Source organism: Gadus morhua, chromosome 20 (genome assembly GCF_902167405.1).
Source record: "Gadus morhua chromosome 20, gadMor3.0, whole genome shotgun sequence".
Classification (NCBI taxonomy): Eukaryota; Metazoa; Chordata; class Actinopteri; order Gadiformes; family Gadidae; genus Gadus; species Gadus morhua.
The window spans coordinates 6,059,827-6,072,205 of NC_044067.1; the positions used below are offsets into that span (position 1 = coordinate 6,059,827).

The window sequence follows — 12,379 nt, forward strand, 5'->3', positions numbered from 1 at the left end:
TTAAGAAGGCAGTGAGAGTGCACTCTTCTCTGAGTGTAATTCAGTCCCTGTCCAGGGCTCTTCTGAGTTGATGGTCCTTTCATTCAAATGGCCAGGTGTGTTTGTGCATGTGTGTTTTGGGGTGTGTATTATACTTGGCACCTGTCCAGAATACCCCACAAAAGAGCTTTTCACAGACCTTCATTTCCCAGGGGCCTTATTACCTTTCCTCACATAGGGGCTCACTCCAGTGAAACATACTGTGTTTTGAATGGAAAACGAAGGGAATAAACAGCTGTTTGCGTAATGTAGGAATGGCTTTGCATTTGTGGACTTTCTGGTCTATACCCACCAATAATTGCAGGGGCGATTAAGTTGGAAAGGTTGTCAAGTGCCAGGCAATGACAAAGTTGATTTGAGTCTCAGGGCCCAGGCTGGTTTTATCTAGCCATCAAAAGTAGAACTTTATTGACACTGATGGAAGTGTTCGGTGAAACTGCAGGACTGCAGTGTTGTGCATACCGATCCTCTGAAAGACACTGGGTGTTTACAACACAGACGCAGACTCCCAAACCTCTTAAGTACAGACGAGGCTGCCGGTTTATAAGAACGTTGATGCATCCGCCTCAACTCTACCATCGATCCGTCCAGCACTTTAACTTGTTGCCTCCACATCGAGTGATAATGAAGAGTTTCCGTTTTTGTGAGGGTGTTTTAGTGTTTGTGGGTTTGTGTGTGTGCTTGTGCTTGTGTTAGTGTGTGTGTTTCCTTGTGTGTGTGTGTGTGTGTGTGTGTGTGTGTGTGTGTGTGTGTGTGTGTGTGTGTGTGTGTGTGTGTGTATATGTGTGTGTGTGTGCTTGTGTGTGTGTGTGTGTGTGTGTGTGTGTGTGTGTGTGTGTGTGTGTGTGTGTGTGTGTGTGTGTGTGTGTGTGTGTGTGCGTATATGTGTGTGTGTGTGCTTGTGTGTCTCTGTCTATGTCTATGTGCGTGTATGTTCCCAGAGCTTTGGTCACAGGCTGATAGGCGTCTCAAAGTCACTGCTGATGGATCTGCATGTCGGCGGCCAGCCGTCATGCGCCGCTGGCTCCAGGATCCGCACCACATCGCTCCTCATCAGAAGCACCTCGCCTGGCTAATATGTTGAGGAGAAACTAGCGGTTCACGGCGCCGGCTCTTCTGCTAAATGAGGCGTTTGGTAAGAAAAAAAAAATATAGAAACACCTCTCATTTTTCATAATCCCAGAGAAGTCAATTACGGGACTTTGGTGGGTTGGGGGGGGGGGGGGGGGGGTGGCGGCGCTCCAAAGAGACACTGGCGTCGATGGAGGGAAGAGGAGCCACAAGTGATGGTTCCTCCCTGGGGGGGAAGGCACCCGGAACAATGTATAAAAGCGAAGCAAGGCCACTGTGGTTTGGGAAGGGAAAGCGAGTGATTGGGCCTTGGAAATGAAAGTGATGGGCAGTGATGAGGAGAGCATTTCTTTAAAAAAAGAAAAGAGCTTAATTGCATGAAGACAAATAGGCAAACAAACCAGTTTGTTTTTCTCTTAAGTTTGAATGGATTTGCCCCCGTGAGATCGGTGGAGCTAAATTGCCATCACGAGTCACGCAACAACAAAGAAAAAGCTTGTTTGTCTCATTTTAATTAACTATTCCCAGGGAGATGCTATGACACTTGTAGTATCTCTTAACAGTGGGAATGGGATGCATCATTAGGCCTAGCTCTTCCCTTTGACAAGAAACCTCTTATCAGTTTGTCATGGACAACTGAAAGTGCTTTACTAATAACGTTGCCTTGTTAGAAAGATGTGTCTTCTTTTCTTTAATGCCACAATTTGGTGTTGGAAAGATTTGCATCAAATTCTTGTATTCCAATACCGATTCGAATTGTTCAGCTTCATTGGCGTGGAAAGTAAACATGCCACGCAAAGCGGGGCGATATTAACATATTTTTGAATACAACTTTATGGTTATGAAACTGTTCTAATAAACACAGACACACATGCAAAAACGTTATTTTGAGGAAAATGCAGCTTGGGAGGTGCCAAAAAAAGCAACTTCTAGTAAGGTTTTTTACTTATATCTTCAGATGTACTTTATTTGATTATATATTAACAGTTTTCATTTTGAAAGAGAAAAGTTTTAATTGCATAAAAATGTTTCAATCACAAAATGAGGGACTCTCCAATCCAATTTAGAAGCTGATTGGCTGGCACCCTAAAAAAAAGCCTGTCTTCTAAAAGCTTTTCTTTGAAACCGCTCCCTATTATACCTTTGGCAGCCAAACAAAGAAACACTGAAAAAAGAGAAAATACTCCAAAGACGCAGACAATAAAACAATATTTTGGGGAAATTTCAGTCAGTAAAAACAGCAGAAAAACGACCAGGACGAGGCCGGGATGAAAAATAAATAGTTAGTCAGGGCAATAATAAATATAGTGTGTTGTCAATCACAGACGCCAATGCTTTGGATTTGATTCCATCTATTGAGGACGGACAGGTAATTGAACAGCATGCACGAAGGCTCAGAGGACGGCACATCAAAGGCACAGCATACTCATCTCCAACGTGGTCCTCGATTCAAGTAAATCAGCGTCACGTCGACACACCACCGCACACCCACATCGGGGAGCATCAAAAACCGTGTGTCATTTTCGTTCAAAACAATTTGTTTACATTCAGAACAATCATTCCGAGGCTACAGCTCCACGGGAGTTGTAGGGGAGTGCAGTAAGGGAATCATTTTTTTTTAATGTACAAAGAAGCGACAGTAGCCTAAAGAAAGGCAGTGCAGCAGAATGAGTAACAAGCAGGTCCAGTCGCCCGGGAGCTCTCTTGTATTGGGAGGCATTGCGGTTAGTGTTGTTAAACGCAGCGTCGCTTATGGCGTCGGGGACGGGCCGCTAATGTTTAGTGACTCGCGTTCCGCCTACAGTCTACTCGCACACATCCCTTCTCTGAACAAGAGCGCTGAATAGCCTATGTCGAACACTGAAAAAAACATAACACTGGGGCCCGTTTTAAACTCTAGAGCACCCATGGGGCCATTTGCCTCGCAGATGTTGTTAAATATGTTGACATACCCTGTAGACTGACGTCGACGCTGTTTTGCGGTGAAACTCTCAAGGGCTGTGTGTTAAACAAGAAATAGCTGTTCATTCTCTGTAACCTCAAGAGAATCAGAGGTTAACACGTTTCGTCCCTGGATGGCACCTGGTTGGGCTTGAATTACCATCGCAGAGCTATTCCAGTAAAAGACTTGAAATAAGTGGAACTTGGGTTGGAATAACAACAGAGTGATACCTTGGCAGGAGCCCTTGTTTTAACTGGGACTTGAATGTGAATGATTGTTTTTCAGTTTATTTGCGACCGAGTGATCAGTTTTGTTTGGAATTAGTGGCACAACATGAGAAATGATCTTCTTGGAATGTGAGAGTTTAAGGGCTGCCTCTTTCATAGTCCACGTGCAGACACACACACACACACACACACACACACACACACACACACACACACACACACAAACCAGACTGGAGTTACCAAACACCAGCATTCCCCTGCTGCATGCACATACCCTCCAGGCTGACATGGTGGCCTTGGCCAGATCATGAGCTCAGCTGGAGGATCTGGAGGCGAATGAGGGGGGAAGACAGGCCTCTGATACGGCCTGTAGAGGGTGGAGCCACCCTAAAACATGGCTTTAAAACAATGAGATAACCCACGAGTGGGTGGGTGGGGCGGAGGTTGGGGGGATTTAGGAAGATGTTTTTCCTGGAAGCATGGATGGATATCCTCTTGAGAGCCCCATGCTGCTGGTTCTCATAGTCTCTCTCTCTCCCTCTCTCTCTCTTTTGTTTATCTCTCTGCAGATGGTGTGATGTGACGAAACCACGACAGGGTAATGCTGCCTTGGCGGAACCCGGCGAGGTCGCCGCATAACGTCTGCTCGACACGACCTTCGTCTTCCTCAGCGACATAAGCAACAACAGGAACAATGACCACGTGATCGTTCGTAGAGCGTTTGTTTTAATAAGGTGCGGCAAATATTCAACAGTCATACATGGTCTTAGAAACAAAGACATTTTGAATGCTCCCCCTCTTTTAAAGACAACATCAACTTAGTTCTGGGTGATTAAGGCAAGGTAAAGGAGACTCCTTTCTGTACAATGGATTAAAAAAAGAAATAAGAGATAAGGACATGGATTGGTTGCTTGTAGTTTAACACAGAAATAAATGCTACCACGAGAGGATTATTGACGAGAGAAGAGGCCAGCTTTTTCTTTTTCTTATTTTTACATGTTGCTGGCTAACCTTGCCTCTCTGTCTATCGTCTAAAACATGAAGGTGTGAGTTTGATATGCATCAAAAAAGTGCAGCCAGTGATTCACAAGGGTTCACATTTCGAGGCAACACCCAAATTTGCATCTTCCGAAAAATGCCAAAAAGACGACGTTAAAAAGCCTGTGAAACTTCGTAAACAAAGCAGCAGGGAGTGTGTGTGTGTGTGTGTGTGTGTGTGTGTGTGTGTGTGTGTGTGTGTGTGTGTGTGTGTGTGTGTGTGTGTATTCAAGACTTCAATCTTGCTATTTGAGGTAACCGTTCAAATACGTTTTCCTTCACCTTCTGGCTTCATCTCTCACGGCAGTTTGCTTCAACGGCAGACGCCAAGAACCATTGTATAATTAGAACATGAGTAATGGCAACCTCGCAGCCATGGCAACCATCAGAAGCACCGGCCGGGGCCGTTACAGAGGTCCGTCGTGGAGAACGTACAGAGCCGGTCATAATGACGGTCAGCGGCTTTGCAATCCTCGCAATAAATAGTGATCGTAAACAGTGAAATAGGGAGATTTTTTTTTAAGAACAACGTTAAAACCTACAAAAATAAAAACATTCCATCCATAAATATACGACGAAAGAAAATACATAAAAAAAAACAATAAAATCACTCGCCGACAACAACTCGACGATAACTCATCAATGATCACACAAAAGAAAGACAAATTATGGTTTTGTTCACAGGACTCCGGAAAAAAAAACGATCCTTGTGCAATTTTTTTAGCATAGTGTTAGGTCCAAAATAACGCTCCTCTGTGTACTTAATACTCGTTGCTCCACAGGTATTGGTCCCATGCAAGCGCTGCTGTCTGTCTGTCTGTACTGAGTGGGAGGCGACAGACGGATCAAAAGGTCCTCTCCCCGAGCGCGGTGTCCCTTTACGGCCCGCCCAGTCAGTCCGTGGCCTCTGATGAATGACGAGTGGTGCTAAGTAGGCCAGCTCCCTTGTTAGACCTGCAAACAGCAGACATCAGCGGCACTGCTGATTGGCTGAGGAGGAGGAGGCCTGGTCAGCAGCCTTCGTTCCTTGTTAATGATTCCTTTGATGTCAGTATGTCATTCACGACGTTCCCGATAAAAGGTCAAACAGGAAAGAGTGGGAATTGACTTGACAAATGAGTGAGTACCGAGAATGAGCTAAACCTTTCCCGTCTCCTGCCACTTTGAAGCTCAACAAAGCAACAGCGATAAAATTAATAAAAGTTTAACCATTATTTCATCTGCAAACAGATGACAAATCCCTTTCGTGGTTTTATCAGTTTCTTAAAAAATATCGGGTATCAGTTTAAGTGTTGACATACAAAGACACAATTTACAAAACAGAGCGCGCTGTTCCAGAAGACGACGACAGTTATGTGAGGCGTTCAACCACCAGGTCTGGGCCAACCGCATCCGTACAGAAATCCAACCCAGCACACACACTGCCGGTCGATACACTTTGTTTTTACACTCAAGAACATCCTCAAGAGTTCAGCAGTAGGCTTTGCCCCCCCCCCCCCCCATTCGTTTTTCCCTCCTTTGTCATCGTTTCTTTGTGCAATGGGGATTATAATCGTCAGTCTTTTTCTTTCTTGTCCTTTTCCAGGTCAGAAGGTCAGTCAGAGGTCAGTTGGAGGTCAGGCAAAGGTCAGACGAAGGTCAGTTGGAGGTCAGGCCGAGACGAAGACGTCCAGGTAGAGGCGGTCGTACGACTCCCTGAAGAGGAGGATGAGCATCAGGCTGAAGAGGCAGGAGCCCGTCAGACACCAGTTCAGCCAGGACAGATCTGAGAGAGAGAGAGAGGGGGGGGGGGGGGGGGGAAGAGAGAGAGAGAGAGAGAGAGAGAGAGAGAGAGAGAGAGAGAGAGAGAGAGAGAGAGAGAGAGAGAGAGAGAGAGAGAGAGAGAGAGAGAGAGAGAGAGAGAGAGAGAGAGAGAGAGAGAGAGAGAGAGAGAGAGAGAGAGAGAGAGAGAGTGTTAGTGTTAGAGACGGTTTACGGTTTTAGCATTCTGGCCGCTCTCTTCGGGCCCCTGGGGGCCGGCAGAAAGTGGATCTCCCAGGACACCATTCATCGCGCCACCGGAGTCCCTGTTATTGAATGCATCCCTAATAGATTGGAGCAAATCCCAAACTCAACAGCAAATGCATTCCACTTACCCAAACAATTTAGCTTATATACACACACACACACACAGACACACACACACACACACACACACACACACACACATCAGATATATTGCGGGTCTCAAGCCGCGCACGTGGAGCATAACGCACGCCCGCCCACACACACACCTGCCGGGAGAGTCCCTGATCGCACTGGCAGCGTTGAATATTGTATCAATAATGTAAAGGGCCAACAGCTAATCAATAGGCACGCCATTGTGGGAATAAGAAGTGCACTGCATCATGGCTGGGAATAACGCAATGACATTACCTCCCTTTCCTCATAACCATTAACCCGTGGGTGAACCCAAACAGGATGGAGGGGAAGTTGTTTTCTTCCCCCCAACTTTGCTCTGTTCCAAGCTCCATTAGGCAGAGGAGGGCTGCTAGCTAGCCTAGCTACCACGCACGCACGCACGCACACACACACACACGCACTCAAGCACCAAGGCTCATCCCTCTCTGTCACACCCTCATTTAATCATGCTCCATCGCTCCATCATACGTGCACACAGTGTAGATGCACACACACACACACGCACACACACCAGTGTGCTTTTAGCCAACAACAATGAATTCAATCGATAAGTCTTTCAACCAAAACTCATCCAGCAGGATCGGTACAAAGCTTACCAGCCTCGTTACAAAGTTAACTGTCTACCCCATCATGCTGCTGTGTGTGTGTGTGTGTGTGTGTGTGTGTGTGTGTGTGTGTGTGTGTGTGTGTGTGTGTGTGTGTGTGTGTGTGTGTGTGTGTGTGTGTGTGTGTGTGTGTGTGTGTGTGTGTCTGTGTGTGTTCGTGTGACTGGGGTGTGTGTGTTCTTGTGTCTGGGGTGTGTGCGTTCCTGTGTCTTGGGTGCGTGTGTTCGTTTGTCTGGGGTGTGTGTGTGTGTGTGTGTGTCTGGGGTGTGTGTGCGTGTGTTGGTGTGTGTTCTCTCTGTGTGTGTTCTGTGGGTGTATGTGTGTTTGAACGTGCGAGCGTGCGTGTGTGATCTATTGGGCCTGACAAGAGACATTACGCTGCCTTCTGTGTGTTAAAGGGCAGCCATGCAGCTGGGATTGAGGAGACCACAACTCAAGGTCATGGTAAAGATACCTGGTACACTCACACCCACACACAGTCACACAGTCTCACACAGTCACACAGTCTCACACAGTCTCACACACACACACACACACACACACACACACACACACACACACACACACACACACACACACACACACACACACACAAACACACACAGGGGAACCACTGTTCTATAGAAGACCTGCCAGAGTTCTCATATTGGTTTTTCTGCGAGTCTTCACCAACTACCGACTGGACAATGAGTCCAGGCAAAGAACCAACATTATAATTGAACCAGCTTTATGTTCATCCAAGATAAAACATGTCCTTGTAAAACACAGTTGGGTTTGATTGGACAAAGGAAAAGCATAATGACAATGCCCATCAACGGGGAGGTGTGTAATTAAGACAAAATGTCACAGCGACAAGACTTGAAGACACGGTTCATATTGGGTAGTGTGTGTGTGTGTGTGTGTGTGTGTGTGTGTGTGTGTGTGTGTGTGTGTGTGTGTGGGAGCGAGCAAGCCTGTGTGAGTGAGTGAGTGAGTGAGTGAGTGAGTCTGTGCGCGTGAGTGAGTGAATGAGTGAGTGAGCCTGTGCGAGCGAGAGAAAAGATGACTGAGTGAGGGAGTGAGTGAGTGTGCCTGTTTGAGTGAGTGAGTGAGTAAGCGTGTGCCCGAGCAAGCAAGAGAGTGAGTGAGAGGGTGAGTGAGTGAGTGAGTGACAGAATTGCGTGAGTGAGTTTATTTTGCAGGGCGGGCCGGGGGCTGTCTACAGACGGGAGAGGACCCCAGCAGTGCAGCGTCATTAATCAGCGAGGGGGTGATGTGTGGGGGTGCTTGGGGGCGATGGCTGGGAGATGGCCGGTGATGGGTGGGGTGGCTAGGGGGCTGGACAGCAGGCGCCCCGGTTTGGAGGGACAGGTTAATGGAACGGTGTTTGTCTGGCCCCAAACGCCCTCTCCTTCTTCTCACATGCCTCCCTCGCTCTCGCATTTATCCGAGCGCGCGCGTGCGTGCGTGCGTGCGTGTGTGTGTGTGTGTGTTCGTGTGTTGTGTGTGTGTGTTCGTGTGTGCGTGTTCGTGTGTGAGTTTGTGTCCGAGGGGGGTTTGAGAGTGTGTGTGTGTGTGTGTGTGTGTGTGTGTGTGTGGGTGGGTGGGTGCGTTTGTTTGTGTGTGTGTGTTCATGTCTGTGTGTGTGTGTGTACAGTATGTGTGTGTTTGTCCTGCAGCCTTGGGTGAATGCTAATACTAAGGCTAAGGTGTGTGACCCCCTTCGTTGGATAATTTATCAGGGGGGCGCCGGTGAGGCTGCCAACCGCCCTATTTTACACAAAATAGCATTTGAATGCATTTCCTTTTGTACATAACAGTACCTAAATGGAGCAGGAATCCCGAAAAACAACGAGGCATGAAATATGTATGCGACATGTTCACATGACAGTGGCATGATCTCCGAGAACACAGATGAGGTTATAAACCGATCACTACGAGTACGATCGATGACAAATACAAATTCAACCGATCAGCATGACCTTACCATGATTTTGCATCCGACTGAAGCCTAAACGTGTAATAGATTATGATCCACCTCAAAGGTCAGCCCATACGCATCATCCTCGGTGGCTCGTTAACGTCCTATTAGAGAACAGCCAGGCGGACAGCGGGGAGTCACTCCAGATGACGGCGACCTGAGGCTCGGGGATGGGGTTGGTGGTGTGCTGGGTGGGGTTGGCAGACAGCTTATGGTGCTAATCAGTCGCAATTGGGGTCAATGCGGCGTTGTAATTGATGTAAGCTTCAAGATGAAGCCCCCCCCCCCCTCATCTTCTTCATCCCCAACCCCACCCCAACACCCACCTCGACCCGTCCCCCTGAGCCAGCTCTTTGTCAAAGGGAGAGGAAGATGGACGATATTTGGGTCGCAAAAAAGCAGAAGGAGACAAAGCGTGATCGTCCAATCGCAGAGTGAACAACTATATCGAGTTTTTGTTTGGCTACGAATGTGGTTGTTGGTGCGTGCATGTGCGTATGAGCGCGCGTGTGTGAGGGTGTGTGAGTATGCGCTAAAAATGCATTCAGTTTTTAAACCGGTTTGTTGTGCTGCCTTTCGTTTACTGCATCGACTGCTACCTCTCCAAAACTCACACGACGGAAAAACAAAAGCCAAACAAAACAAAAAAAAGAGAAGAAAAAAGTGCAGCGCCGAACGAAGAGGAGGCTTGGTTTCTTCTAAAGAGGGACTCGATTGCCTTGTTTTCCCTGCGCTCCTCATCTCTACAGAGAGGCGGGGGGGGGGGGGGGGGGGCTTGCATCATTCAGGGGCGCAAAGTTCAGCGCAAAACAAAGGAAAAAGAAACGGGACGAAAGAGAAGAAAATAACTCCTCGGGAAGAGAACGGCGGCAATTATTTCAAGAGTTTTTGTTCCATTTATTTATTTATTTTTCTCGATACACGGTTGAATGACAACTCAATGCCCCCACCCCCCTACGCTCCTTTGACATCGCTCCGTCTTCAACCTCTATACAGCTTGGTCAGTGTTGAGCTACGCCATGCATGAGACTCACTAAAGCACCGAGGGCGGGCGGGCGGGCGAGCGAGCGAGCGAGCGAGCGAGAGAGAGAGAGAGAGAGAGAGAGAGAGAGAGAGAGAGAGAGAGAGAGAGAGAGAGAGAGAGAGAGAGAGAGAGAAGGCTTGTGGTACTCTCTCCAAGGCTTTAACAACATGGAGGATAACTGGGCTGTGGGCTTATTGGGATGCGTCTCGTCACTCATAGGTGTCTGGAGGCCATTCGTGATACGAAGCAAGCAACCAGTTTACAAGGAAAACATTGTATAGGCCCCGATACTTGGGTGGGCTGGATAAAACGTAGACCAATCAGGAAGTCTGAGGAAATTCTTCAGCTCAGCCAACTTTACGTCCCCGGTTTAGCGTGGATATGCTTTGATAGAAACAACACATTAAATGATGTGATAGCAGTTAGACGAAAGCAGGACAGACCAAAAGCATAAATAATAAAAAGGTCAGAAAAGCAATTTCTGAATGCACACACACACACAGTCAAGGTGCTGACAGACAGAATAATAAGATACAAAAACATACCTGCAAGAAGTGTGCAGGGACACACTGATATACACACATAAACACATAAACACAGGCAGCGTGCAGACATGCCTTTGTTCATGTTAGGCAATTTTTCCTTCAGTGCCACAGAGACAAGAAGAGAGCAGAATACACAGGATGAATACTTCATGGAGTCTGGTGTGTGTGTGTGTGTGTGTGTGTGTGTGTGTGTGTGTGTGTGTGTCTGTGTGCGTGCTTGCGTGTGTGTTTGTACACACACACGTGTCTGTTTGTGCACAGTAGCCTGCAGCTGCTGCATCTCAATCTACCTTACTTTCTCTCTCTCTCTCTCTCTCCCTCCCCCCTCTGGTCTTGGCTCCCTTCCCGTATAATCTATGATGTATCGCCGGTGTGGCCAAGCACCACTGGGTTTGGCCGTGCAAGCCGCCACCGCCACCACTTGCCCACGGGCCACTGGTCCAGCATTCCCAGTCCAGGCATCCCTTTCAACAGCCCTCGATGACATCATCCCCAAAGTCTTTGTTAGCGCGACAATGACACTGCCTCTCACTGCCTCTCTGTGCGCTGAATGCACCCCAACCAACGCCTCTGACACCGCCCACTTCCACCCCCAAAAAAAATACCCTCAACAAATTGCCCTTTCCTGAGGTCACAAGGTCAGTCCGGATGTCCTTAGGAAGACATCAAGGAAAAAAAACGCACAAAGTTAAGCACCTGGACACCGTGACCCGGCCAGGCCTGTGACCCCGCCCACCCTTTGAAGCCTCAGCTAGAAGACGCCCTACCGGGGACCCTTCCGGAAGGGGGTCGGCGCTGGAATGCGGTTGCCATGGCGCCGCCGCCGAAGGCCAGAGGAAGAGGAGGGCCTATGCATATGTATGAGTGGGGCGGTGAATATCTATCAGGTGTTGGTGACTGAAACAGAAGAGCGTGTCAAGTACTCTCAGAGCGCCATCCATCACCACCGCCGATCGGGCAGGCGGATGGTTGTCAGCATCGCACACACACACGCACGCACACACAAACACACGCACACACCCACACACACGCACGTGCACCCGCATATGCACAATATTGTGGACCTACAAACAACAAAGACTGGCATATCAGAGATCCGCGAACAAACGCTACATATTGTTGCCGTTTGTGTGTATGCCCACTGGCTGATGATAGACAGATGTTCAGATGGCCGGGCGAAGGTGACTTCCAAGCATCTGTGTAAGTCACCGGATCCAGGGAGACGTTTGGAATGTTGTCTTCCTATCTACGAGTCCACATTGCTCCAGAGCCGGTCCGCCTGTAATAATAACCTTCAGAGCGTGACCAGACTTTCCGTTTGCAACAGGGTTGTCACAGTGGAGGCATGGCGCGCGGCACACACATAACAAGGGCCTAACGGCCTTCATTCTCCCAATTAAACTAAACTCTGAATGTTGCCCGTCTCACACACACACACACACACACACACACACACACACACACACACACACACACACACACACACACACACACACACACACACACACACACACACACACACACACACACACACACAGGAGGAAGACGGGTACTAACAAAATAGTTCAAATGATATGCCGGTTCATAACAGCGATAATAATCTCAACAATCCGCCTCTGGTCGTCCCGGGCACTCGTGCCTCCATTAGGGGGGGGGGGGGGAAGGTCACTGCAATGCAGTGCTGTTTGTTTGGACACAATGGGTCGTGACTGTGCAGAGTTCTCCGTGCACACAGCCCTTAATCATC

General features: G+C 48.2%; 1 protein-coding gene across 2 annotated transcripts in view; it reads right to left on the reverse strand.

Annotated features, from left to right (window-relative positions):
- Positions 1-3,985: 3,985 nt before the first annotated feature.
- slc49a4 (solute carrier family 49 member 4) overlaps positions 3,986-12,379 on the reverse strand; it is a 39,525-nt gene continuing 31,131 nt past the window's right edge. For both annotated transcript variants that reach the window (XM_030343713.1, XM_030343712.1), the window contains exon 9: positions 3,986-6,082. In XM_030343713.1, coding sequence (XP_030199573.1) covers positions 5,967-6,082 — 116 coding nt within the window. In that variant the 3' untranslated portion in view covers positions 3,986-5,966. The remainder of the gene's footprint in view (positions 6,083-12,379) is intronic.